The sequence below is a fragment of the Seriola lalandi genome, unplaced genomic scaffold (genome assembly GCF_002814215.2).
Source record: "Seriola lalandi dorsalis isolate HSWRI2012SDOR001 ecotype SW California unplaced genomic scaffold, Sedor1 jcf7180002054861, whole genome shotgun sequence".
Lineage (NCBI taxonomy): Eukaryota > Metazoa > Chordata > Actinopteri > Carangiformes > Carangidae > Seriola > Seriola lalandi.
Window position 1 is genome coordinate 1,950,460 of NW_019525414.1, and position 27,516 is coordinate 1,977,975.

Below are 27,516 nucleotides of genomic sequence, written 5' to 3' on the forward strand. Positions count from 1 at the left end.
CCTCCCCCAGCCATTTGGCTTCAACCGTTCCTCTTTAGTCGTTTCACTGTGTGTCAAAGCAACAATCCCGACAGACTCCTCTCGGGCCTTCTGCCAAGAAATGAAGGACATGATAGATAACAATGGAGAGACGAGGAGTTCAACAGTGCTTTTGTCAGGATTCGCTCAATGAACCGTTTCAGGGACATCTACAGCAAGTACAAGCAACTAAGACACCAACTGTCTCTTTTACGTCAAAGAAATCATATTTGTGGTTGAACGGTGGAAGGCAGGAAGGTCAGAGAATGTGGCTCACAAAAGCCTCCTCTAACAGTCTGAAGGAGACAGAAAAATGCACACTTGAATGCTTTGCTTGCAGTGCACTTTTTCTTCCTCTGCCTCCCTCTTAGAGCGAAGTGCCATTGGAAATATAGACAGGCTCAGTCAGCCATCTTAATCCCTCTCTGCTGTCCATCTCACGCTCACTCAATCCACCCTGACCCCACACACTCTCGCTCTTTCACACACATACAAATGCACACGCACTCATCCGCCTTCTCCCTCCTTCTTGATGTGCCCCAAAGCCTCCCCACCCTAAGAAAAGAGCTTGCGGCAGAGAGAATCTCTGTTGGTGGGGTGTACAGAGCGAGATTTGGGAGTTTGCAAAGGTCAGCACGGACTTTGTTCAATCCGAGGGTTTATCTCAGCAACAGCAGGGCAGGACAATGGGGCCGCTTGCCGCGCGACAGAAACCCAAGCTGTGGCAGCTAAATTACTTCACTGATAAGGCCGAATTAGAAGCACTGGGACCCCGGAGGCCAGGAAAAGAGGAGGGGGGGAGCAAAAAAGAAAGGAAAGAAACAAGAAATAGAGAGGGAGGCCACGTAAGGTTGAGAGAGGCGGTTGAAAAATCAATGAATCACAAAAGCAAAGATTTGAGTCTGGATTTCATCTGGACATAATTAAAGCACCTGTTGAGTATTTTGTCCAAAAATCATATGATCTCTGTTTCACAGAGATCAGTACTTGACAATACACTGGTATGCAAAAGGAGACCACAGTCTGCTATCTGCAAGCATTGTAGCGGGACGTAAACATGTTTCTATATAAATGTACTGTGAGGATCCTCAGAGGGCCCTGTGGTGATCCATCATGTGAATGTTAGAGTGTTGTGTGTATGTGTGTGTGTGTGCGTGAGTGCGTGCGTGTACGTGTACTTGTGAACATATGTGTTACAAGAACAGGAGTGAAGAGGAGATAAAAAGAGGAAACAGGAAATGGAAAGTGGTTTAAACACAGAAAGTGTTGGTGACTTGTGTCACACACACTCAGGGTTGGAAAGGAGCTGACTTGCTCAACTTGAGTAGTTTCTTAGGCACCATTCTTCAAGTGTTTGTGTGTGTGTGTACATGTGCGTGCGTGCGTGCTTGCGTGCATGCGTGCGTGCGTGTGTGTGTGTGTGTGCACTGTGTGTTTGCTGGTGTGCTCTTATACTTTGCACTTGTATGTTTTTCTTGTACTAGAATCCCTGTTTCTCTCTCTCCTTCCCTTAAGAAACAACATCAGTTACACAATGTTAAAGGCACTTAGCACTTGTTCAGAAAGTGGCATTGTGAGCTCTTGGCCAGCAGAGGGGAGCAGGCTTTGTCACCAGAAACACTCACAGGTTCAATAAAATAACAGCAAACAGTATGAACTATGTCATTATAGGCTTTGGGGTTTTCAGTATTTGATATCTACTGGTAAATAATGAGGGACAGTGCATGACTTACAGAAGTGGTAAGGAAAAAAACAGGACTTAGATGACATACAGTACATTAATTTGACAGATAATACTTTTACAATTATAGATGGAATTGTAACACCAATATTAAAGTAAGGGAAGGGGGGGGGCATTTCTCTCGGTGTATATGCACATAGTCATTCACCTCCCCATAATATGACAATACCTTTGTTCTGCTGTTTGGCAAATCTTGCGTAGCACATGGCTCAAGCCTAAGTCGTGGTACCAGGTGGCATGCTGGGTACCGCTGCGTACCAGCTGCGCAGACATCAGCTCACCTCCTCTCCAGAAAGAGTGACACAGAGCAGAATCATATGACAGAGTGACTGAGAGGCTTGCACTGCCACTGCTCTGACCATTAGGGAAATTCAGTGGTTAGCCTCTCTCAACTTCCCTTTCTTTCTGGAGATTCAGACTAATAGTCAGGTTGCTGTTCCCGATGGTGAGGATAAAGTGAGGAGTAGAATGACTTGTGTTTGGTGCATTTTCATTTGTGCACTCTCTTGTTCCTGTCTCGTATTAGTCGGCAGTGACTGCATATCAACTCCTCCTTAGGGTTCAGCAGTGATGAAGCAGTATTTCTAGCTATGAAGTTGTCACCTATAATACTTCAGGTCTTTAGAGTCGTGTTCACTCTTACTGTAAATGTAAGTTAAAGCCTTGGTGACAGCTATATTGAAAAAGTAGAAAATCTAGACATCCAAGTCATAACTTGCTTAATATTTGATGTAATTTTACATGGTGTCTGAGGTCTTACTACAAAAAGACTCACGCCAAGCTGTGTTTTTGTTTCAAAGAAATGTCAGACTCCTATCACAGCCATCTTTTAACAATAAAATTCCAGTAAACCTCTTTTCAAGCACTTCTCATGCCCATACTTAATTTTTACCTCTGATGACAACAAAATAAGAAACATCAAAATCAACTACCATACCGATGCACTATACAGCCATCAAACATCAAAAGGCAGTGTCACAGTGACTAGTGTGCAGAATAATGCAAACAAATTGAATGGGGCAATGATATCTTATAAATGAAATGTCTGGGAAACATCTGTTTTAACTGTTATTTGTCATCTTGACACAAGCACTCATTCTAAATTAAGATATTACACCAAACTCCTGGTGAGATCCTGTTTTAGTTGGGAAATCTGGCAGATTTAGGATTGTGTGGAGGGTGGACCAATGCCCAAGATGATTAATGAACGAAAAAGTGGACATGTGTGTCTGTGCGCGCACGCACACACACACACACACACGCACACACACACAAACACAAATATGCACACCTCTACAAATCTTGACTCTGTCAAAACCTCCTTGTTGTCTCATGCAGACGAGACGCCAGGTCTTGCTCCCAATGACAGTGGTGGAGAAAATGAGCAAAAATCACTCGAGCGATTCCGGAATCTTTCCAAAGTAAAGACATCCCGGCGTGTTCGACACTTCAACAATTCAGCGCTGTTTTTACATCTAATGTCGTCATCGTGCTCAGCTTCTCACTCTACTCTGTTATTCTAAATGACCGAGTAGAGGAAAGAATAACATGGGAGAATGTCTTTTCCCTGCCTGCCTGTGTCTCTTTATGTTTGTATGGATGTATGTGCGTGTGGTAATGTACAGTTTATATGCCTGTACATGTACATGTGTTCAACACAGCATGTCCTCACCAAAACATACAGTACATTAATATCACATTTATCTGGAGCTTTTAAAACAAATATAAAGTTTTAAATAGCAGAGAATAGAAAGGTTACTTGAACTTTTATACTTCTACTTTCATACTGTTTCATACTATAAGATGATTGGTTAGTGAGCGCCTCTCCTTATAGAATCAGTCATATGCTTATGAGGGCCCTTTGAACTGTCTGCTTGAACCATGACTGTTTGACTGTGACAGACACACTGTGCTGAAATGTTAGTCCTTGCACCTGATAAAAAGTAATTAAAAGGCACAGCCTTGTGCTTCAGTTTCTTTCTGGGCTCACTGTTCATGAATTGAGGTCTACAGTACAGCACAAGAACTGCAAGGAGTTAATGAAAATAGATATTTCTACAGCCAATTCTTTTGGGCCGAGTTGTGTATCTGATTATGGAAAATGGCAATCACAACAGCCACGGGAACCTGATTAATAGGTCACCACCTCCTGCTTGAGGCACAGAAATGTTAAGCGGCACAAGGGATTGAGATTTAATGTGAGGGAGAAAGGAAAGTGAGTGAAAATGGAAGAAAGAGAGAGTGATCTGTGACTAACAAAGGTCTTGCATTAGAGGGCTCGCACTTCTACCCATTTAAATACACAAATAACACTCACACAGATATGTCACATAAAGTACAACAGACAAAGTCAGAGCAGAGGTAAGATGAGCCTTGTTTCATGACTCATTTATAAACATCACTCTAGCAGCAAGAGTAGGAAAGGCGGAACAGGGTATGTCTACATAAGAGCGTAAATCTAATCACCAGCATTAACTGCCTTTGACAAATGTCATCATCTTCCACTGTGGCAAAGACCGGTATCACTGTCTGCTCCTGCCCCGAGGCCCTCACTGATGGGACTATTCATCAGAGCGATGATGAACGATGGGGTTTCACTGGATACACAGAGGAAGAGAGGGGGAGAGGAGGATCGGACAGGAGTTACCTGTGCTTCACCACAGAGGACTGATGGGTCAATGTGAGGGTTTTTAAATTAATGTTTAAGCACGTCTGCAAAGAGAAACCTCACGCAATAAAGGATAGCATTGTGGTGGAGATGCGTGAGGAAACTGTGGGGGGGGGGGTTATTCAGGCAAACAAGAGGTCCCATTGAGAATGCCTGGCTGGAGTGGCTGAGGTCTGAAACCAATGACCAAGTAATAACAGCCCAAATCCCAGGGACAATATTTGTTGAGTTCCACTCTCTTCAAAGATGGATGACTTTGCCCCATGTACTTCCTCGGGAGCCCGCGCACCTTTCATCTGAGCCCTGCAGATTAATTTATTAACTAATTAACAGATGTTGGTAATGAGTTATGAACAAATGATAAGGCATCAGGCTTCTAATCAAACCTGACATTTAATTTGCTGCCCTGCTTCCTCGTTATCAATTACTGTGTTCACTGAAGATAATTGACAATGGTTTGCGCTGGGACACAGGAGGCTTGTTTTTAACAGCTTCTTAAAAAAGCCCAGTGCTGCGGTGGTTGTTTCTAGGGGCAACAGCGACCATATGTTTAATATTAGATGGAATCTGTTCCACTGGAGTGCTCCGAAAGCTGGGAAAATTGGATTAAATTGGCTAATGGCATGTTTAAAACCTACATAAAATGAACGTGAATGGAAGATATTACAACACCCAGGCCCAGGACTTGTGGTGTTACGCTCTCTCTCTGGTGTTTTTGCTCTGTGTGTAAACTTGGGGTTTCTGTCAAAGTCAAATAATGATGACAGAAAACCGCACACTGTTGGTCAATACTGTTATTAGAAACCACAGGTTTGATATCCCTTTCATTACAATGTGGGACTCTGAGCACATGTGCCAAAGTAACTCCTTACGTTAACACATAATTTCATATATCAGATCATGCAATATGCAATACATATAAATTCATAACTTTCAAAAGCTCAAATCTCATCTTTTTTTTTTAAATACAGCACTGCATGTGAATGAATGGGATGTATGTGTCTACTTCAGTGCAGCGTTAAAAATTGTGGATTTTGTCAGTTAAATATAAAATTAAAACTATGGACAGTCAAACTTTAAAGAACTCACAAATCACAAAACACATTTTTCTACTAATCCCTGGTCGTTGATAACCTCTCAGATAGTTTCAGATTTACGTGTCCAGGATTTTCTTTTATCAAAACCTTTCGATATCAATTTGCAAGACATTTTATTCACAATTTAATCATTATCCATCTCTGTTGTATAGGGCTGGCAGCAGTAGTCTCAAGAATGGATATCTCAAAACTAACACAATATCTAGATAGTTCTAGGACTAAGTGGAAAAAATATGCAGTTTGTTGGGGTGAGTGATTTAAGGGGAACTTACCCTTTAATATATTATTATCCTCTACTTTTCAATGGAACTAGGTTTGAGGAGGTATAGCTAAGAAGGCCTGCTGTTTTTCATGTTAAGTGGCTTCAGGGAGAAGTACTCTCAGCTCAAGGCCATGCTCATCAGACCATGGTCCTGATTTGATTACTAAAAGACATGATAATGACCCCATTTACACGAAAAGCTTCACTCATGCTATACAATAGTCTGCACAGTAGGGGTTCAAGTTAACTACAAGTAATGTTAAGACTAAGTGTCTAAAATGGATGATGAACAAATGCATTCGTGAAGGACTGGGGTTGCCTGTGTTATGGTTAGTGAATGCTCACTTTCTCTGACCTTAACCAGCACTCATAATTGAAACATCATGACTGGCACTGTGAGAACACTGGAGAGCAAATTAGTCACATCAAGCAGAAAACGACTCTACCTCTTATTATCTCCCTCCCTCTCTTTCTCTCTCTGTATCCATTCACCTGCTGTGACTACTGTCTCTTGGCAGTCCCAGGGAGTTTCTGGCTTATCAGGTCGGTACCAGTCACCTTTAGGGCCAAACATCAAGATAAAGAACACCTTTTTGTGGAAGGCATACAGATCAGACAAGTTGCAAGCTGCACCTTGAATGCCCTATTGGGATATCTTGCAGCATAAGTGCTTGGCCATCCGCCCTCCTCAGGCAAAACACAAAAGGTGAGCAAACACTTTAGGAGGCGGGAGGTGGGTCAGGACAGATAAGTGTCAGGGCGCGCCAGGACCTCTTCTCCCAATCATTTGGAGACAAGGACGTGAGCTTAGCTAGGTCGAGAACAAAAGAAAGCACAGCGTCACCGTGAAGAGAGAGCTGTCAAGCTGGGGATTTAGAGCCTGACAGAGGGCGAGGGAGATGCCATGATGCCATGACCGGATGGGTATCTGTCACGTAGGACCTTGGCGACATGAGAGTGCCCGCCAGACGTCTTAGCCTATCACTAAGTCAATAACAGGGTAAACAGAAGAGCTAGCATACTTTTCGCCTCTTTCCACACATCACTGGATGAATGATGCTGATATGGAAAATCACCCCACAAAAAGTAAATAGAGGGAGAATGAGGGACAGAGAGACAGAAGTTTGCCAGGCAACAAAGTCATCCCAAGGTCCACTGCTGCAAACAGACAAATATGGCTGCGGGGCTGACATGGACTCTATGATACAGGGTTTTGTGTGTGAAAGCATTTGTGTTGACCTTGTCTAAAGGGTCTACATGAATGCACATCCCTAAAATCAAAATGCACTATTTGTCCTTGTTATATCCCCTCTTATCATGCCTGAGAATATAGGACACCCTGAAGGTATTGAGCTGTGTACCGTTTACATTGTATAAGTTGACAATGCCAGAACACCAAGATTGGTAATTATAAGTTTAGCAGCAAGGAAATCGTCCAGAACCGACAAGCAAGTGACTCTACCTCCTCACAGTTGGCGAGATTTTGCTGCATCCCCTGATGTGCGTTGACCTTCAAGCTAGAAGTTAGTGAGAGAGGGGAAACACTCAGGCTGGAGACACAAAAGCTAGTGAGAAAAGACAAAGCTAATAGGTGCTGGAGGAGTTTCAAAACCCATGATTCAGAGGTGCAAAGACACACCCAGTGGTCACAGGGTAAGGAGACGGGAGAGTAAACACCATTAATATCGCATCGGAAGGGCTCGGCCATACTGTTTGCTTGCTTCATGAATGTTCGGAATACAAACAGAGATTTGATTTTTCCTTGTTTTTTCTTTTACAGATCAAAGACAGAGTTGCCGCTCTTGCTTCTTCAAGGAAGGATTTATCATTAGTTGTACATTTCCTTCATGTAAATATAAAGTTTTTTTTCCTATTAACATGAACCACTCTGCTAAACACGTCCACAGATGTGTTGCCCTCTCTCCTGCCATCAAAACACCCAAGGGAGTTAGATCAGTGATCAGATCACTGAATGCCAGTCAGTGAAGAGCACAATACCTCCAGTCATTGTATGGTGACATGTCTCTATCAATAGGCAAGTTAGGCCAATCTACCAAGCAGATAATAGCAGCTGTCACACTGACAGTAGATCCCCACTCTGGACTCTCTGAGGGCCTCTCCTCACTCTGCTTGCTCAGGCCTTCCTATCCTGGGGGACTGGCCGCCCTATGCACACACAACCACAGAGAGACACACACACATACGGTAGACCTGGGGCCCTGGCGTTCTATCATGTTGTGCTAAAGGGGGAGCATAATGGTTTTTAAATGGATGACTCGGTGCTGGCCCAGAGAGGGAGTCTGAGACAGAAGAGAATGGCCATGGCCTGCAGCGAAGCAGCTCTTAGATTGAGCTGTCCGTCTCGCTGAAATGAGTATGAGTTAACACCTCTTCCAGTCCCAGACGCCCCCGGACAGACAATAGTAAGCTTCCTCTCTGCCTTCCTCTTTCTTCTTTCCCTTGCTCCTACTCTTTCACTCTCTCTTTCTATTATTCTCTCTGTTTCTCTCCACCAATCTACACCTCAACCGACATATCCAGAAAGCACTACAGTCGTCTGCCGTGAGATTCTTAGAACTGCTTGGCTTCGTTGGTAGACCGCGGTGCTCGCAAAGCCAACATAATGACTTATTGCCAGTCTTAGTAAAAAATCCACAAAAATGCAGTCAATGTAGTTAAACTGTTTTGGACTCAAGTGTACTACTGCAAATGGCATATATCATTGTTGATGGGTGAAAACCATGTAACTGTAATTTTGGTGATTTTGTGTTCCTAAGGATTACAGGGATACGGTACATGTGAAGTACAGTCAACTACTTTTGATTTCAAGATAACTCAATCACCCTAAAACTCAGTCATCAAGAACAAAACAAAGCTGTTTAACTATTAGAAGCATTTTGGGAGAAAATGTTTTCACACAACATCAGCAACTTACTCTATTTTTATTTATTATAAAACGGAAGCACAGTTAAACTAATCACTGCGATAACGAAATTAAGCACTTAATCTAATTTCATCTCCCTCCCAAGAAGGGCTGAGCTATAATGTATTGTCAGAGGTCTCAGTTAGATATGATCATATTTACACCTCAGATGACATCATCTCTCATACCACGTCCCCCTGTCTTGGCAGGGAAGCGGCACAACACACAGATATTAACAGAATTTCTGAGTGTTGAACTCCTCCTGTGTTTCTGATGCTGTGAGAAACATGGTTTTTTTTGCATCTTCTTTTCTTCCTCTATCCATCCCCATTAATCCTTGTTACTCCCTCACTTCTTTTAACATCTTTTTTCACTCAGCCATACTTTTGTTGCCCCCCTCGCCTGTCTATTTGTCTAAGACCAGAGGCAGTAGATGAGTAGAGGGGTAAATGGTGAGAGGGGGGAGAAAGGGGGTGTATGGGACTCCTAGGGGAGTCTGTTGATGACTATCAACAGGCTGACTGTTATGACTATCTGTGATAAGAGTCTGGGAGAGGAGAGCCCCTGAAGGCTTCCAGCCCCAAACCAGACAGGATATCTTAAAAAAATAATACAGCCTGAGTCGGATTGAGTCCACCAATGACCATTAAGGAGGAGGAGGAGGAGGAGGAGGAAGAAGACGGATCAATCATTCCTTTTTGACAGTTGGGAGGCAAAAACTGAAGGAAAACAAAATTGACCGGGCAACATGTAAACAGATCAGAAGCAACTGTACTTCCAAACTGTCACCGAAAAGTCCATACTGAACTAGGTGGCACATGAATCCAAAACTGGTAAACAAGGAGACAAATAACTTTGCAATATGATGTTCAAATATATGTAGGTAGGGAAGATATTAGTCCCTGCATCTTAAAGTGGCCAATAAAACCAGACATTTTAAAAGTGCAACAATATGCTGGTCTCTCCCTTTCTGCAGCAGCGTGTGTGTATGCCAGGACATTTCTGTGAGCACACATGTGAATGGATCTCTTTAGAGCTGAAGGTGGCCTTTTTTTCCTACAGGCCAGAGAGCTAAAGCTTAGATAATGAATATGCATTAGTTGGGTGTCTGGAGAGACAAAAGGAAGGAGGAGGAAAACTGGGAGAAAACATGAGAGCTACAGGGAGACTGTAGCTTTTGGAGAGGTGCCCTTTGCACCCCGAATGGCTAGCCATAATATGAACTTTAAAAAGGAAAATGTTCAGCCTGGCACACAGCCACATAGCGTGTGCCTGTGTGCTCTAATCGCCTGCATGCTCCTACAACCGAGAGTGAAAACAGAGTGAAAAAAGAAATGAAGGCTTTAGAGGAAACCAGTTCTTGAACCTATTAAAATAACTTTTAGAAATTCCTTTAAATGTTTCAATGACTGATTCATGAACATTATTTACAATACAAGTTTTTCAGAGATGTTATATTAACAGAACTTTTCTCAGGAGAAACTTAAAAAAAATGAGCCCATTGAAAATATAACTACTAATATCGCCTGTCAATGCCACCTTCCACTACCTTCACACTCAGTTTTCACTATATGAGAAACGTGATGTTTTGAGACGTGTAAGCTGAAAAACAATTTCTCCCTGCTCTGTAAGTAACCTTTATCATTTTATCTCATCAATGCATGCGGTGCATCAGCATCAAACATTCAACATAAAATATTTTCTTTCTTTTTTATGGTTTTCTAAAGTATAGTTTGCATTCAAACAGAGTGACTTTGTACATGAGCTGGTGGTGTCTAATTCAAGCACATCATGTCCTTTCAGACATAGTGTTCAAATGATTAAGTCTCTATTCTTTATTACATACAAATGTAACATGAGCCTATGTGAAAGACCGCCACCCAAAAAACGAAGAGTCAAGGAGTCAGTGAAACGAAAAGCAGGCCAGTATATTTCATCTCTGATTAGGCATATGAGAAAGAGAGAGAGAGACAGCTAGAGAAAGAGATCAGGAGTTCCTTTTTTTTTCCTAATGAGCTTACTGAAGCAACTTCAATATCCTCTAATGTCATGTTGAAATGAAAATTAATAGTTCAATATGCAGCCACCGCATTGGGCTACGCTTCTTCCATTTCCATATCGGGTGGCGTGACCAAATGAGTGTGCTCGCTCGGACCGATGCCCAGAAAAGCTGATACCTCCACTAATCAGCCAGATTTTTCCATCTGACATTGCTGTGCTGCTGGAATTCTGGACGAGTGTGTTTTGTAAATGTGTGTGTGTGTGTACGTATGTCTGTGCGTGTGCAGGAGTCAGAGATGAGGTCCAATCATTCGGGGGATGCAAATGGAACGGGCATCTTTGCTGATGAAGAGATAGATGCCTATGAATAAAGAGCGATGGCTGGAAATGTGAAAGCGTGAATGAAGAGTAGCTCGTCCATTCACTTACCCGCTTTGGTGTTGCTTCATTGTTTCTATAACTTTTCCATTTCATATCTTACTGTAGATTTGTGTTTGTGACAAAACATGCACGTGATGGACAGTGGTAGGAGAAAAGAAAAGAGAAAAAAACAGAAATCAACCAATTACAAAGCACAAGGGCCGGCGTGGTTCCTACCTCCCATCCGAAGGAGCTTTCTTTGCCCGTGGCACCATGATGCAGTGTGTTGTGCAGACCAAATCTCTCGCCAGCGCCAATGTGGGTCTTGGCCCATACGCCGAGGCCGGCACCAGGCACAGAGGACTCCCGCAGCTCCAGTTCGCTGGGAATGGGAATGTCGTCAGGAATGTAGACAGGCGCCTCATAGGGCGAGCCCTCCTTGGGTGTGGTGAAGTCCTGGTCATTGCTGCTGCTGTTGCTGTTGTTGTGGAGGTGGTGGTGGTGGTGGTGGGTGGCGTAGATGTGGGGGTGCAGCAGGTGGTGGTGGTTGTTGTTTGGATGGGAAGGAGTCGGTGACGGCAGGGGGGACATGTTCATGACGCCGTCCTCTGCATCGTCTTCTGGGCTGTCAGCGCCACCTCCGCTGCCGGCCGCTAAACCCGGGAGGTCAGCCTCTGTGTCGTACATGCTGTCCACTGGCTCACTGTCATCTGGTAAAGACACATATAAGAGATGGCTGTTAATACCGTAGGCAGGAGGAGGAGGTAAAACACAACATACACCAAACTCAGGACCTGAAATACAGAGAATCAAACACTTTAAGTTACATCTCCAGATTCAGTAGGACACTACACATCCGATGACTTCTTGACCTGACTTTACAAAAAACACTCCACTTCAATCTCCAAACCTCTAAACTGTTAGAAAACCCAGACTGTGAGAGGAGAGAGTTTAGGGGTAGTCAGAAAAGAGCACCTATCCATTTGATGGCCTTCAGCAACAGAATGCATACTTCACAGATTTTTCCACAGGCTATCTGAGAAGAGCCAGACAGACGAAGAGATGAAGCTTCAGGCTGGCCAAGTTCTTGATGGGAAAAGTTCTCAGTTCCATCACAGTCACTGCTTTCTGCCAGGACTCATCTTACAAATAATGGTTCTGTCTATCTCTGACCTGGTTAGCCTCGTCACCTATTATTATTGTCATGTCCGTGGACTGACAACATGATTGTGCCTGCGCTCCGGGATCCCACCACTCCAACATGAGCGAAAATGATGATGAGCATTACAAGTGTGTGTGGGGATGCGGCACATAACATTTGGCTTCAAGTTTCATCCCATGAGTGACATGTCTGAGTGGAGTGTTTGGGATTTTTAACACCACATTATGTGTGTTCCCTTCACCGTCAGTACCTTATTTTGAGGAATACAAAGGTGTTTTTCTACAGAAGTAAGTAATGTTTTTCTTTTTATTGAACAAAAGAAGCCACACTTCTCAAACGTTGAACACAAGCAGCCGTACAAGACCTTGAAAGACCATAGTATTGGTAAAATTAGGATTTGAATCAGAAATAATCTGATCAAAGAATAAGAAGGATTACAAATCTGACCACACGTCTGATGCCGGCTCAGTCAGTATGTATAGTATTCACTAATACATTTCAGTCAGCAGTGAAAAAGTACAATAGAAGTTCAATAACCAGCGTCTGAGTCTGCACGTGTTTGTTTGTGTATGTGTTTTGCCTGCACACATGTATGTGTGTCTCCTGCTTTTCGTCTCTGGACAGATCCTGGTGTCTTTAGTTAAAGCACCACTGCAGTTTTACTATCTAAACGCAGGGACTGGCAATCAGTGGGCTAACTAGGCCCAAAATTACAGCAGGAGTGGTTCCAATCAAGCTCTCTCCCTCTGCTAGCCTCCATGCAGCCCGCTGCCAAACCTGCCATCGCATCCCAGGTTTCAGCTGGAGCTGCAACAGGACATTTTCAAATTTGCTTGTTAGTATGTGGCAGTTTACGAGGGCTCAATGAAAGTTTGTGGGTTGAATTTTAATTTAATTTATGAACTTTATCGAATGGATATACCATACATTGTTAATAAGTTCAATTTAAACAAAAATGTATACATTTTATTTCTGTTTTAAGAGTATATCAATCAAAATATCTTTCCTGTATATGCCTGGTAATGTGAGGCAGGCTATACTGATTGATTGTAAATTAGAAATTCATAAGATTGAATGAGCTAATCAAGAAAGTAGGAAAGGAGTCCTCACTGAATTTTGTACAAGAGCACATTCATCGTACAACGCATCAGTTTTTTGTTCTTTGATAAATATTTGGGTTTGGTCCCAGTGACAGATGTGGACTGTGAAAGCTGTTAAATTAACTGACATGTAAGTTTTAAATGTGAAATGTGAAACTATGAAAGCATGCGACAAGGGCTTTTCAGCGGCTGGCAAACCTGCAGCCTGTCCACGCAGATCCGGGAAACTTATCATATAAAGCTGCAGCAGTAAAATCCAGCCTTTTATGACTGATTTTGCGTCATCCAGTGATTTTGACTGGAAAATAACCCATTTTTTTAATGATCACTGTTTCATAGGGGCTCAGACCAGCCGTGCAATTAAGCATTGGAACATGTGAGCCAGCAGTAGCTTCCACTTTTCACAGATCAATTAAAGTTTTATAACTCGGCCCTATCTGCTGCTCCCTCTGCACAATCAAAAGTGTTTTGAGGCCGTTAAACACTTCTTTTTTTTTTTTTTACACTTACTTTCTCTCTTCACTCCCCCACTCTCACTGGCACTTGACCCATTGAGAGCAATTTTGACAAGCAGAAAGACAGCCTTGGAAAATCTATTAAATACCATGTGGCTTTAAGAGCCTTAGTGCACAAAAATGCACAGATCACTACGTCAAATAATTGAGTAAGGACGGGGGGGGAAAAAATCCTTCTTGATTTTAATGAACAAAACATCTTTTGTAAGACACATGAAGCAGGAAAGCGAGGTAGAAATGGCATGGCAGTGTGATATTAAACAATTTCAACTCTCAGTCATAACTTTGTTAATTCATAAAAAAAAAAAAAGTTGCCTGGAGAGAAAACTGGGAATTTTTTTAGATTATTCACCATTAGAGACGCGCTCTCTCTCTCTCTCCCCTCTGTAACACAAGCTGACCATGTTCGACCAGTGTTGAAAAAAGTTGCAGATGAGAAAAGTAAGCAGGAAAATAATGAAAGGGGCCAGGAAGAGGATGAAGAGGAGGAGACGAAGAGTCTAAAAACTGACGACTGAGCTGCTTTTAAATAGCTGTATGTTAGCTCTGGGTCTCAAAAGACCCAGAAAGAGATGTTAGGTTCGTCTCCCCGAGGGCTTCTTAAAAAACACCCAGGCCAGATAGTGCCTTCCTCTCCCTGGCTCCTTATGTTGTTCTTTCTCTCTCTGTTTCTCTCGCCATCTCTTTCTCTTTTACGGGGAGCTATTTATCCTGATTACATCAGGGGTCAATCATTAATTCGCACCTTGGGGGTCCCGGTGCTGGCTGCGGCTACAATGGGCTGCTTGTTCAGCGGCTGTTATTCCAGTGGAAAACTACGCTGCTCAGCCTGAGAGCCGGGCCCAGGCCACATGAAGGCATCCCATTTATTTGATAAATTGTAAATGCGTGCCATAAACGGAGCTCTTTGCTTTGTAGCATGGCTTGCAATAACAAAGATTTTAGGGCACGTATGAACACAGATGCAGGCTATCACACAAACACACATCTGTTTGCAACTGCAGGAGCTGTTACAGTACTCTAAACACATGTGCAAGAGATCAGATGGTGTTGTAGGTAAAGATGATATCTTATAATTACTGCATGTCACAGTGAAATTACAAGATATGACATAGATATGACATTTATAGACAATAACCTCTGACATACACATTAAACTATGTGAAAAATTAGCACATAAAGAAAATGTCAAGCCATTAAAGAAAAATCAATTACATTTCCTTTCAAGAGTCAAGGCTAAAAAAAAAATAAAAAATGCTACAAAAATATGAAATGCTGATAACATTGCAATCAGCGTTGCCATGGCAAAATAACTTGACACGGTGCTGAAAATCAGCGGTTTAATCGAAGGGCCTTACAAACGGGCAAATTGTGGTGTGGTTGTGTTTAATCAGAGCACTCTAGACTTAAATGCAGAAAGATAGAGATCTGGAGTCATTTTCTGCCGTCTGCCTGGGCGCGCACAAACACATGTGCCTTGTGGCATATAGACTGAGCTGTGTTGTCGACGCAGTCTGGGTAGAAAGAAACAACACTGACTGCATGCAAGACTTTTGAAAAGGAGCCTATAAATAATGCATCAAATAAGGACTCACTAATTTCTTGCAGAATAAGCAGTTGTGCCTCCATTGAAAGAAATCGAGAATCTTTGTAAAATCAAAGTTAAAGGGGCTTCTTTTGTTTTTTCTACGTACAAGGATGCACAGATTGTAAAACACTGTAGACCACAGGCTATAGAGGAGATGCCCACAATAGCTTGAGTATTCAGAGCCAGGTGTATGCTAGACAGCAAGCAGCACAGTGGACATGGCTATGGCTATGATAACAACAACAAAAAAAAATAGTTGGAAATAGGGCACGTGTGCCAATGATGGCCATCATAAAGCACACACGTCCTATTTCCCTCACTGCCTTCTCTCTCCAACGCACACTGAGACTGTATCTCAGCCTGGCCGTAAATTGATCTGGTTCAATTCAAAAGGAAAGTCAGGCACTGATGAAAAGACAGTATCCAGGGAAAAGGCAAAACTATGCAAAATTCTGCACCGGCTCCAAATATGGGGAGAAAAGATCGTCTGGTGAAAGAAAAAAAAAAAAAAATTGTATGCAGAGGGAGAATGTGTGTTGCATGACAGATATGAAAAATGGCTAGCTGGTTGAGCAATAAATGACCAAACATTTTGATGTGGGAGCTCTGTGCATACATGTGTGCACGTGGGCGTATAAGTCTGTGAAGGGCAGCGCCTAATCTGCTGTTTGTGGCTCTATATTGTGTCAATATGGTCCCACTTAGCTGCATTATTGGGCCATAGAATGATATTGGTACCTGTTTTTCTGTAGTGAGCAGGCCTTTGATGATTCTGTGCTTTGAAACAGGGGGAGCAGAGGAGAGAGGCAGCTGTAAAACTCAAACAAGTGCAAATTAAAGGTAGAGTGAGTGAGATTGAGAGGTGAAAAACTGTACAGTGGTGTACTTTTCCACAGAGGCATGGGGGTACCATATACTCAAAATGACGTATAAATGGAAGCATGCTACGCAGCAGCCAAAGGAGAGTTCGGGAGAGAAGGTGTGTGTTTGGTGCGTGTGTTTGTGTGTGTGGTAGTGGTGAGGAAGTAATGAGTGAGCAATGGGGGCACAGTCAGCTACAATACCAGCAATCCTCTCCAAGCGAAAACGCCACACTGTTTCCCCTTGTAAAAACACCAGGGAACATTTCCAAGCAACACTTAAAATTACAACATGGCTTCTTCAGAACAGGGAAAGAAAGATCAGAGTGCCAGGAAGGAAGAAAGAAAGAAAGAAAGAAAGAAAGAAAGAAAGAAAGAAAGAAAGAAAGAAAGAAAGAAAGAAAGAAAGAGAAAATGCAACATCTAAAGGCCTTTGTACATCATCATCAAATACGACGTTTAAAATGATGCACATGTCCTCCGGCTCTACATAACAATTACACAAGAACTATAACATGCTTGAACTATAGCAATTGCTACATTAAAGTTTATGCTTTTGTGAGTCACAGTTTATATTGATCATGTCCTCGACAAAATGTGAAGTAAAACCTGGTGTTTTTTATTAGATGACCAAAGATGACACGAAAACAAAGCTGAAATATTGTTTACTCATACTGAATGTATAAAGTTTTACGAAGGTTGAAATACACACGTATTGTACCAGTCATGTTGTGTTGCTGTGTGTGTGTGTGTGTGTGTGTGTGTGTCTACACGCGTGCTCTTCCTTTACTATCTATGACCAGTGTTCTGTAGATATCTGTTTGTAACACCTGAGTGGGGGAGCGGTCTCCAGCCTGTTCTCGTTCTCTGTGCTTGAGTTTCTTTCTGCCTCAGTGCACAGTAGAGGGTTTTCAAATAATAACCGATTTTAAAAAAGGTGGCAGACGGGGACAGACACAATGACAGATTTATCTGATTTTTTTATATTTTATAAATGAACAAACTGGACGATTCAGTCAAGACTCCGACTTGAGCTCTCACAGAAACCTGCATGGTCAAACGTTTCTTCAGAGCAAAACAAAGATGGAGGTGGACTGTCGTCATCAGCTTGTTGCACTTGTGAGTGTTATGTTTTGCAACCAAAAAAAAAAAATCAGCATTGACCTAGACATTTTATGGCACAAGTTGGAGACAAGTTGATAAAGTTTTATTGTTAGCACACAACACAAGCTTGTTCTCAGTGGCTGATGTGGGTCTCTGCTCAATAATCCATCAGTGTTCCTTTCACATCAAACATGTTTACGATTTGAAATCAGGGAGACTGCCATCCAGCCGGTAACATTATGTCTGTAAACCCCTCACACTACAGGATCATTTGGACAGATAATGGGTTGAGACCGGCCTTGAATCAGGATCGCCTCCTCGATAGTGGGGAGGGGCAAATCCGACCCAAAATCTGCCCAATTGTCACTCTGGTGTGGGGTTAGCATTACTTCATCTCTAATGTACTAGTGACGAGTAAAACAACTGTACTGCTGCTGTACTGCACGTGTGAATGTTTCAACATTTCCACAAAAAAAAAAACAACAAAAGACAACTAGATGGAAGTTGGTCAGTGCAGCTCAACGACGAACAGACTGGAGCTTTTGTGAGTTTTTATACGTGAGTGTGCACTTCTGTGTTTGTGTGTAGCGCCAATACAACACGGCTGATGTATTGATGTGTTATTTGTGCTGAGCAGCCTAGAGGCGTTCTGTCCTCCAATAGTGCACGTGTGTGTGTAGTGTGTGTGTGTGTGTGTTAGAGAGAGAGAGAGAGAGAGAGAGAGATCAAGCCTCCAGGCAAATAGAAGACAGCAGGCAACCTCCTGCAGCTGAGAGCAGATGTGTGTGTGTGTGTGTGTGTGTGTGTGTGTGTGTGTGTGTGTGTTTATGGTGGCCCTGTGGTCCCGAGGGGCCCCGGGGCCCAGGCTGCTGCAGACATTTATTAACAGGGCAGATTAATAGCACTAGGAGAAAACATGTTCACAAACATGATAAATATTAATAATAATCAATATTGAGTTACATTTGCCAAATTGAGTTGCAAACATCCCCCAGGGGGGAGGGAAGGAGAGAAGAGGGTGAGGGGGAGAGAGCAAGAGGATGGAATGAGAAAGGAGCTGCAGAAAACAGGAAGAAGAGAGGGGGAATGAAGGGATCTGCAGGTAGACCTGCACATCTGCAGTCACCACCTCATTTCACAGTCATTTCTCAGCAAGTTCATGTAGACCCTGGCTTTCTTGCTACAGCAGCTAATGAGAGTAATGCTAATCACTGTTGAGTGGGATGAATGAGCTACTAAATGATTTATATATTTCCCTTTTTGCAGAGCTCGTGAATATGTGAAACATTCAGACCAGTGACATCATCAAGCCATGAAAACACTCGGAGCACATTCACACAAACAAGGCGGTGCAGCGAGGTTTGAATGTCCACCACTATAGTCAAATCTTCTCTACCATGTAAAACAGTTCATAAATCAACTTTATAGTGTCTGTCCTCTTTGAATAAGGTGTTTTGTTTTTTTTTTAAGAATCTGATGTATGAAGACATCACATCCAAACTGTCAGCGGGACGGACAGCGAGAACTACGTGTCAATATCCTCAGAATTGATCTTGATCTTTTGGTCATCTTTTAATTCTAAGACTGTTTTTTTTGACAAGTCGAGGGGTGTATACTTACAATAGATGAAATGTTAAAGAAAGATTACAAACTCCAGTTAAAATATTCATGCTATATAAGGTGAAGTGCTGCATTTGTCCCAGATAACATGACAGCATGGAGGGTGAACAGAGAACCCCTGCCACTATGCAGCAGCACACTATTGCACTTCTCAGTGTCTTTTTCTTTTTCTCTCTTTATTTTAGTCTCCATGTGTGTGTGTGTGTGTGTGTGTGTGTGTGTGTGTCCATGTCCCTACAGCCACTTTTGGTGCAGCTTCATTTAGCGAGCCACTCAGGAGGCCGGGCAGCCAGTTAAGGGAGCACCAAGGCAGACAGCGTGCAGAACAAACCCATCCATTCTTATTAACTAGGGAGGAGAGAGGCTGATCTTGTGTGTCTATTTGTGTGCACGTCATATGTGTGTGGGAGACATCTTTCTGGCAACACCTTTTGTTTCAGTGCTAGTGGGAAGTGGTGTTCACATTTTTTTCATTTGATTCAGTAAAATTTCATGAGATTTTGATCGACTTCCTGTCACATCCATCTGAGTCTTTTCCATCGTAAAAAAATTAAAAAATATAAAAAATATATCGGGGTGTTGAGTGGCGCATGTGTAGAGGCTACAGTCCTCGCTGCAGTGGCCCCGGTTCGAGTCCCACATCGGACGGCCCTTTGCTGCATGTCATTCCCCCTCTCTCTCTCTGCCTCCCCATTTCCTGTCTCTCTACTATCCTGTCCAATAAAGGCACAAAAAAATACTTAAAAAATATTAACATCATTATATATCTAATGTGTGCAACATTTAATATGTTGTGTCTGTGTTTTTTTTTTTTTTTTTATGTCATTGTACATTCAACTATAATCTTGTCAGGGCCACAGACCCCTGCGATATTTACAGGCTCCAGTAGTTCTTTTCTTTTTTTTTTCTTTTTCTCTTTTCTTTTGGAATTCCTCTGCAAAAGATGGTGACAGTTTTACCGATCACCACAGTTGTCCACATAAAAATAAGGCAATTAAGAGCCACTTTAACAAACCACAGTCAAATGAATTTCTGCAAAGCTAAAGCAGACGTGCCCGGCAGATTGCTTGAGCGTAAAAGTTTCCTCTCACTGCAGCATCAGTTACTGCTCTCCTTTCAAATGTAACAATCTATCTCAAAATAGAAATCTGTTAAAATATTCAGTGCCATTATATGGAAAAGTCACAAAGTGAGTAATTTTGCAGTATCAAAAACTATATACTGCGCCTGATTAAGAGTTGTATTGAACAGAAATGCCAATATCTGTCTTCTGTCATGGAAAATCATGTTCGCTGCACATGAGTGTGTGTGTGTGTGCAAGCTCCTGGCTTTTTGTGATCACTATGTACAGTAGCTGTATGTCTGAGGCTGCACTAATGTGTACAGAGGGGTGCCGATGTGATAGAGGAGGGGCTGATATTCACCTCTGCCACTGGAAGCAGCCTACACCCATACATCAGTCTATTACTCTCCAGCCTTGCTCCGCTCTGCTCCTCTCTTCTTCTCGCCTGCTCCCTCCAGTCATTAGCCAGTGAATTAACGACAATCCAGCGTGCTATTAATCACCCTGACAAAAGTGTTAGCATTGCCTGGCTAGGCCGGCACGAGACTGTGGAGGAGGAGAGGAGGAGGAGGGTGGCGGCGGGGCAAAATGGTGAGAGAGAGTGTATGAGGTGGCTAAAAAGGTCAGGGGAGACAAGTGAGTCTGTGCAATAGGAGAGCAGAGAGAGAAGATGGAAAGGTAGTGAAGGAGAAGATAAAGCGTGAGAGAAGCAAAGGACATGAGATAAAGAGAAGGGAGTAGTGTAGTGTTTTAAGGGAGAGGAGAGCAGGTGCGAGTGAGAGAAGGAGAAAAAAAGAGGGAATATGCTTCTGTGTGCATGTTTAAAAGTAAGTAAGTAAATAATTCAGGGGACGTTCGTGAAAGACATGACTTCCAATCAAATAAAGAACCCCACAAAAAACTGTTGAAAACTGACATAAACACAAATTTAATTCTAATTCTAATTTCTCTTTGTGAAATAAACAATATATGTAGTTTTTAGCTATTGTTAGTGAATGTGTGTTGGACATGATTTTTGCCCCTTTCATTCCATGAATGCAGGACATGCAACATGCAAAACATAATGTAGGTAAATACACTTATTAACTTGCACACAAAAGCATTGAATATAAAGTATGAATTCTGTGTAAAAAAGGACCATGTACGAAAAACAAAATACTGTATATGTGCATTCTAAACATTTTAGTTAACATTTCATTATTTTCAATAGGTCTCAAATAAGTAATACTGTGCAGACAGCAGGAGCAAAAATCATAAGACCTATAAAAAAAGCATCCATTCTCCACAATTAGGCTGAAAGAGACAACAATGCAAGTTTGCTTTTTACCTCAACTCATAGTTGCTGAGAATATGACTTTGCCTCCCATAAGCCCATGTCTGACTCCCCCCACCTCTCTCACTCTCTCCCTCCCTCTCTATCTCTACCTCTCTCTCTCTCTCTCTCTCTCCCTCCCTCCCAGAGTCAGACCACCTGCTGGGAGGCCTGAGCATGGACGTCAGGTGGGTCGCGGCCGTCACACAGTCCCATGTCATCAGGCTGTCACAGTGAATGGAGCTGACATGGGAGATATGCTAATCCACTTAGCTTCAAACTCAGCCAGGAGGCCGGTGCGCAGCGCTGTCTCAGCTCCCAACGAGCAGAACACACACCAGAACACACACATCTAATGTAGACACATGAAGGCATGTAACGCTGAACTTTCCAGAATATGTTTGTATATTAGATAAGACCACATGAAGAGTAAATGTTCCCTGTGGGGATATTAATATAGTGATTGTGAAGAATAGGCCATACAGTGGGTGGACACATTAACACAAACACCTGTAAATATAATACAAGTCAATACAAACGCTCTTCAGTAAATACTGGCTTTATGAAGCTATTAATTCTCACTTTTTATTAAGATTTTATCACAGAGGAGTTGATTCCATTATCTGATTCAAATGAGACAAAACATTGTCATAATGATTTGTCAAATGACCAATGAAAAAGTAATCATTAACTAATAATCAATTTTTGATTGCTTTATCAAGCAACAGCTGCACAAATGTGACGATGTCTCGCTCAGTTAGTCAGACAAAACTATTTCACACAATATACATTTAATCTGAAACATCATCACTTCATGGCCAGTTTCTTTTAGAATTAGACCTTTTAATTAAAACCCACAAAACCACAGGGTGAACCTGAAGTGTGCCATTAGTGAAATGACAAACTACTCTGATAATAAATTACTAATTTCCCTTATCAAGAAATAATGCAGAATCCCCTGGTTATATATTCCCATATGACGGGATACTCAATGTCAAATTTCTGGTCTGGAAATCCAAAGTGAAAACCCTCAACTGACAGCAACGATAGACAACACTTGGACATATTTGTTAGATGAGCAGAAGGTGGAGAATTACAACCATATAGTAAATTCTGAGTTGCAGATACACACACACACACACACACACACACACACACACACACACACACACTGCAAAGTGATCAAAGTCAGCCAGCGAGCAGCTAGGTGTCAGAGTTCAAAACTATTGCGCCACTCAGCTAGATGATATCTCAAACCGATCCATCGTATTTACCGACCATGACTTCCCCTATTAGAAGCTGTGCCGGTGCTATTACTAATCTGTTCACTATCCCACAAAAACAGGAAGGAAGAGAGGGAAACAGATGGGAAGGCAGGAGAATGGCGAGCAAGGGACACAATGCTTACTGCTCCCTTCCTCCCCCTCATTCTCTCTCCCTCCGTCTCCCTTCTCTGCTCTGCTCGCTCTCTAGCCGTCCATGGAGCGAGAGGGAGCGGGGGCTCACAATCAGTCTGACAATACTGTATACAAGTGGTGGTGAACAATGGAAGCCAACCACAAAGAATTCTGGGAACAGGGGCACAGCCTTCTTCTCCTTCGGGTGGCTCCTGCATGCCGGACCCATCGATACACATCGGCCTGCTGAGACTGACCGGTGCCAGAGAGAGGGAGAGAGAGAGAGAGCGCGAGAGAGAGAGAGCGAGAGAGAGAGAGACACAGAGACAGAGAGAGAGAGAGAGAATAGAGATACGAAGCAGCTACATGAAGCCTGACATGTATTTTTGTGTGTGCATGCATGTGTGTGAAAATGGTAATAATCAAACTGTTTCTTAAAATTAAATACATATGCACACACACACATACACGCTAACATACACACACTTAAAATCACACTCACACACAGGTTCAGTGTCAATTTTTCCCATAATTAGGCCACTTAATTAACACCCAAAGAACCACAGAGTGAACTGGGAATAAAATGGTGTGTATCGCTGTGTGTGTGTGTTTGTGTGCGTCTGTGTGTGTATGTGTGTGTGTGTGTGTGTGTGTGTGTGTGTGTGTGTGTGTGTGTGTGTGTGTATGAGTGGGTGGTTGGGCATCACACTGCAAATCCTTCAAAAATAAGTGCAAAATTATTTCTCACTGGATACAAAATGATGAAACGAGAGAAGGACAAAGAAAAAGAAAGAAAGATAGTGGAACTGAGAGAATGAATAAGAGACACACAGACAGAGAGAGAAGGAGAGAGAGAGAGAGAGAGAGAGAGAGAGAGAGGCAGGCAATTTTGTCTCTCTCCTCTTTAAGTGTGCAGGGTGTGGGGTGAATGCAGTCCATTTGGAAATAATTGGCTGGTAATTAGGCGGGGGTCGACAGGTCGATTTGGGAACAAATGGCTGTCTTTAGCTCAGGTGGCCCTCCACACGAGATAATGGGACCTTTACCTCCCACCCCTCCCTCCCTCTCCACTTCCCTTTCCTCCTCTCCTCTCACCGCTTCTCCTCCCCTGTCCTCTCCCTTCCCTTTTCTTTGACTTCCATATCTACTAGTGTATGTATTATGACACTTTCCTGACACTGATCTAAATACCTGAACGTAATGTGAAGACAAACGCTCTTCTTCATTTAGACCAGCAGCAGCATATTACATAAACACTGTTATTCTAGCGGATGCTGTATTCACATCCAAACTACTGAATCTTTAGGGCAGAGGCAGAGGAGGGAGGGATGGAAAGTCAGTGGATCACTGGGTGAGTCAAAGAAAAGACAATTCTGTGAGTTCACATGTTGACACACAAGCCCCCCTTCTCTGGTATTGCTTTGCATGCATTTGCCTTTATTTTACTTTACTGAAAAGGTAACAATGATAACCACATTTACAGTGGTTTTGATTGGGCTTTGCTGGATGCTCTCAACGTTTCAGCACTGTCTGCACTGGAAAAATAACATTTTGTATCCTAACACAATATCAGTTTGGACAACCAACCACTGACAAACATTGTACAATTCAGTCTGTAAAAGCTATTTTACCAAACCTTTATGCAGCAGTTGTGTTTCTTTATGGAAATCATACTAAAATCTTACAAATTATGAGTCCTGCAGTACTGCACTGGCTAATGACAAACTGGAAGTGCCCCAGTTTACAGACCCTTTAGTTTTACTTCACATTCTTTTTAAATCACAGACAACATGCTGAAGGCAGAGAGCTCTTGTTTACAATGGTGCTGAGTCAACACGTCCTCCAACCTGAATGAACATATAGGTCATTTGTCCCTTCCCTCTGTCTCCTGAAAAAGCACCCCTATGGGGGCAAACATATGTTGTCATGGTTACAATAATAAACACGCAGTTTGGTTAGGTTTAGGCACAAAAACAATTTGGTTAGGTTTAGGAAAAAAAATGTGGTTTGGGTTAAAATAAGTACCTCCTTAAGGTTAGCTTACAATCATAAACACGCAGAGTGTACCGCCGGCGGCATACCGGACCTTCGTCACCATGGTTACAATAATAAACACGCAGTTAAGGTTCTGGAACGATAATGGTCAAAAAAACAAACAAAAAAAAAAACAAACAAACAATAAATAAATATTGGTTTCAAATAGGAAACGAACAGTGGTCTCCTGTTTAAACAATTCATCCCAACCTAACTAAATACTGCGTCATGAGAGAGCATCTTGACTGGCAGCATCTCTGCTCGGTTTGGCAGTTGCTCTGCAGAGGGTGGTCAGATCAGCACAAAGCGTCACCAGGACTGAGCTGTCAGCCGTCCAGCACCTCTACAGCCGCTGCTGCAGGAAGGCACCGCACATCCCTCTCTGACCAGCAATTTCATTACTGGTAATCATGTTTGCATTGTTATTAAGTATATCTCTTGAATCTTGAAACTTTACATCACCTGACTTTCTCCTTTCCCTTCCTTCATAATTACTACGGCCACTAGGGGTCACCTAACAGTAAAACGTAAGTGTGGGTCGTGATAAGCTGCTTGCACAGACGACCTGTGGTGTTGTTTTTTTTTAGTGGGCCGACAGCAAGATAAGAGAGCAAAGTAAGAATGAATGACATAAGTGCAGTTCACAAGAGCTCACAAAACCAAAAGAATTGAAATGCTTCAACTTCATCACAGTGTCAAGTTTGAACTGACATTCGCACAAGACAACATAGAAAATAATGTATGTTTGGAGTTCCTTAAGGACTAAAAGTTATTAATGCTCACGTGCAAATATTCATGAACATGAAAGAGAACACAGAAATACAATTGATCCAATACTTAAACAGCATGGTTGCGTATTTCTGCCAAAGTGACCCCCCACCCCCACCCCCCACTGTAGACTCTCTCACTCTCTCTCTCTCTTTCTGTTTCTCCCTGTCTCTCCCTCTCCCATCCTCCAATTCAGCAGCGCCGGGGTCTTGTTTGGCTTCCTGCTGTTTGTGTCCAGACAAGGCCTTGATTTGAATACTGATTCCCCATTGATAGGCCTGCACTTCCGATCTAATTAACTTGTTTTGTCTTCGGCTAAATGGAAACGTCCGAGGGAGGGTGAGGGAGAGAGAGAAAAAAAGAGGAGCGACACCAAACAGACGCGCCGTAAATAACAACAAGTAAATACACACAGGACGGAGGTTAAGGAAGGACATGTTAACAAAAAAAAACCTCATTGTGTGCACATCAAACAGATCGCAACTGCTTAAAGTATACACATGTATCATAAAGAAAAAATAACCAGAGCAAATGTTTTCAATTCACAGCATCACTGGAAGTAAGCGAGTAAAATAAAGGCAGGGGAGTTTTGCAGTCAGGATGTGGGACTGAGGACTGAGCTGAGTGGTGACTGGAGCAATAAAAACTGACTTACTGCTCACTACAAACTTCTTCTATATCTGTGATCAAAAATAGTAAATGTCACCTTATTTTAAAAACATGACTATTAAGCTGTTAAGGCTGAGTTGCAACTGTGTGGCAATTTTTTGACACATTAGCCTTTAGAGTTGGGAAATAATCAACGAGGATTTTCTTTTATAATCAACTTATTTAAGACAGATTTTTGCCGAATTATTGGAGAAATATCAGCACAGGTGAAATCACCATCTCCTTAGATTTAATGTTCAGTCAAAACAACATACAATTCCAATTTCATTTCATTCATCACTAACTGTTTATGGTATCATTTAATGTCCGTATCACATGTAATGCTGCTTCGGCGTGAGCGAGCAAAACAAATGTGCATGTGCCCCCCCCCCCATCTGTGTCTGTTTGTGTAGCGTCCGCGGCCCTTTCAGCTATTTAGCCTCAGCTACTGCATAGAGGGAAACATTGGCAAACAGGGCACCAGAGGACAACACACAACACAGAAGACACAAACATACAGTGAGGAGCAGAGGCAGACAGAGACGTCAGTGTGTGTTGAGAGTATAATAACGACAACAAGAGAGGCTACTGACAAGAAAAGGCAGGAAGACAGAGGGGTGGGGGTCAGATAATGACATATGACCCAAAATAAACTGCATAAACAAAAGAAAGAGAGGCTGAGATGGGCTAAAAGGAAGAGGAGAAGGGGGGAGGTGAAGGGAGGATCAAAGGGGATGTCCGCCGCTGATACGGCACCTCAGATAATGTGTGGCGCAATTAGTGCGCTGTGACGACTTCCATTAGGGCTAATCAAATATTTATACTGCCTCCTGAGCATGTCACAATGCTGCCTGGCCCTTCATATCAATGTGACAAACGCCTAATGAAAGAGCAGGTGTAGAGACAGTGAGAGGAGGAGGAGAGATAGAAAGATAGGAACGTAGAGAAAGAAAAGGGTAAGGGAAGGTGGAGAGGTGTTTGAAGCAGAGTTTGCTCCGTCTCCCTCTTTCACATTTGGTTTGCAAATGGTGAGGCCTCTGTCATCAATTACAAGGCTGGCCTGGTGGCGATGAGTGGCTAGGTGTGTATGTGTGTGATGAAACAAGGACGAGGCAGCGCTGATGCTGCCTCACCTAGAGCCATTAATCAAAGAGGCGGCTGCAGAACCAGTCCAAATTGGGCTCATCAGTCTGGGCATAAGCAGGATTCAAGGTACAAGGACGGGGAGAGGGAGAGAGAGTGAGAGAGAGGAGAATACGGATGAGGGGGGTGGGG

The 27,516-nt window shown here is 42.7% G+C and overlaps 1 protein-coding gene across 8 annotated transcripts in view; it reads right to left on the minus strand.

The window, feature by feature from the left end:
* The window catches only part of prdm16 (PR domain containing 16), a 182,412-nt gene that overhangs the window by 109,412 nt on the left and 45,484 nt on the right, over positions 1–27,516 (minus strand). For all 8 annotated transcript variants that reach the window (XM_087179620.1, XM_087179616.1, XM_087179621.1 and 5 more), the window contains exon 2: positions 11,308–11,780. In XM_087179620.1, coding sequence (XP_087035746.1) covers positions 11,308–11,780 — 473 coding nt within the window. The remainder of the gene's footprint in view (positions 1–11,307; positions 11,781–27,516) is intronic.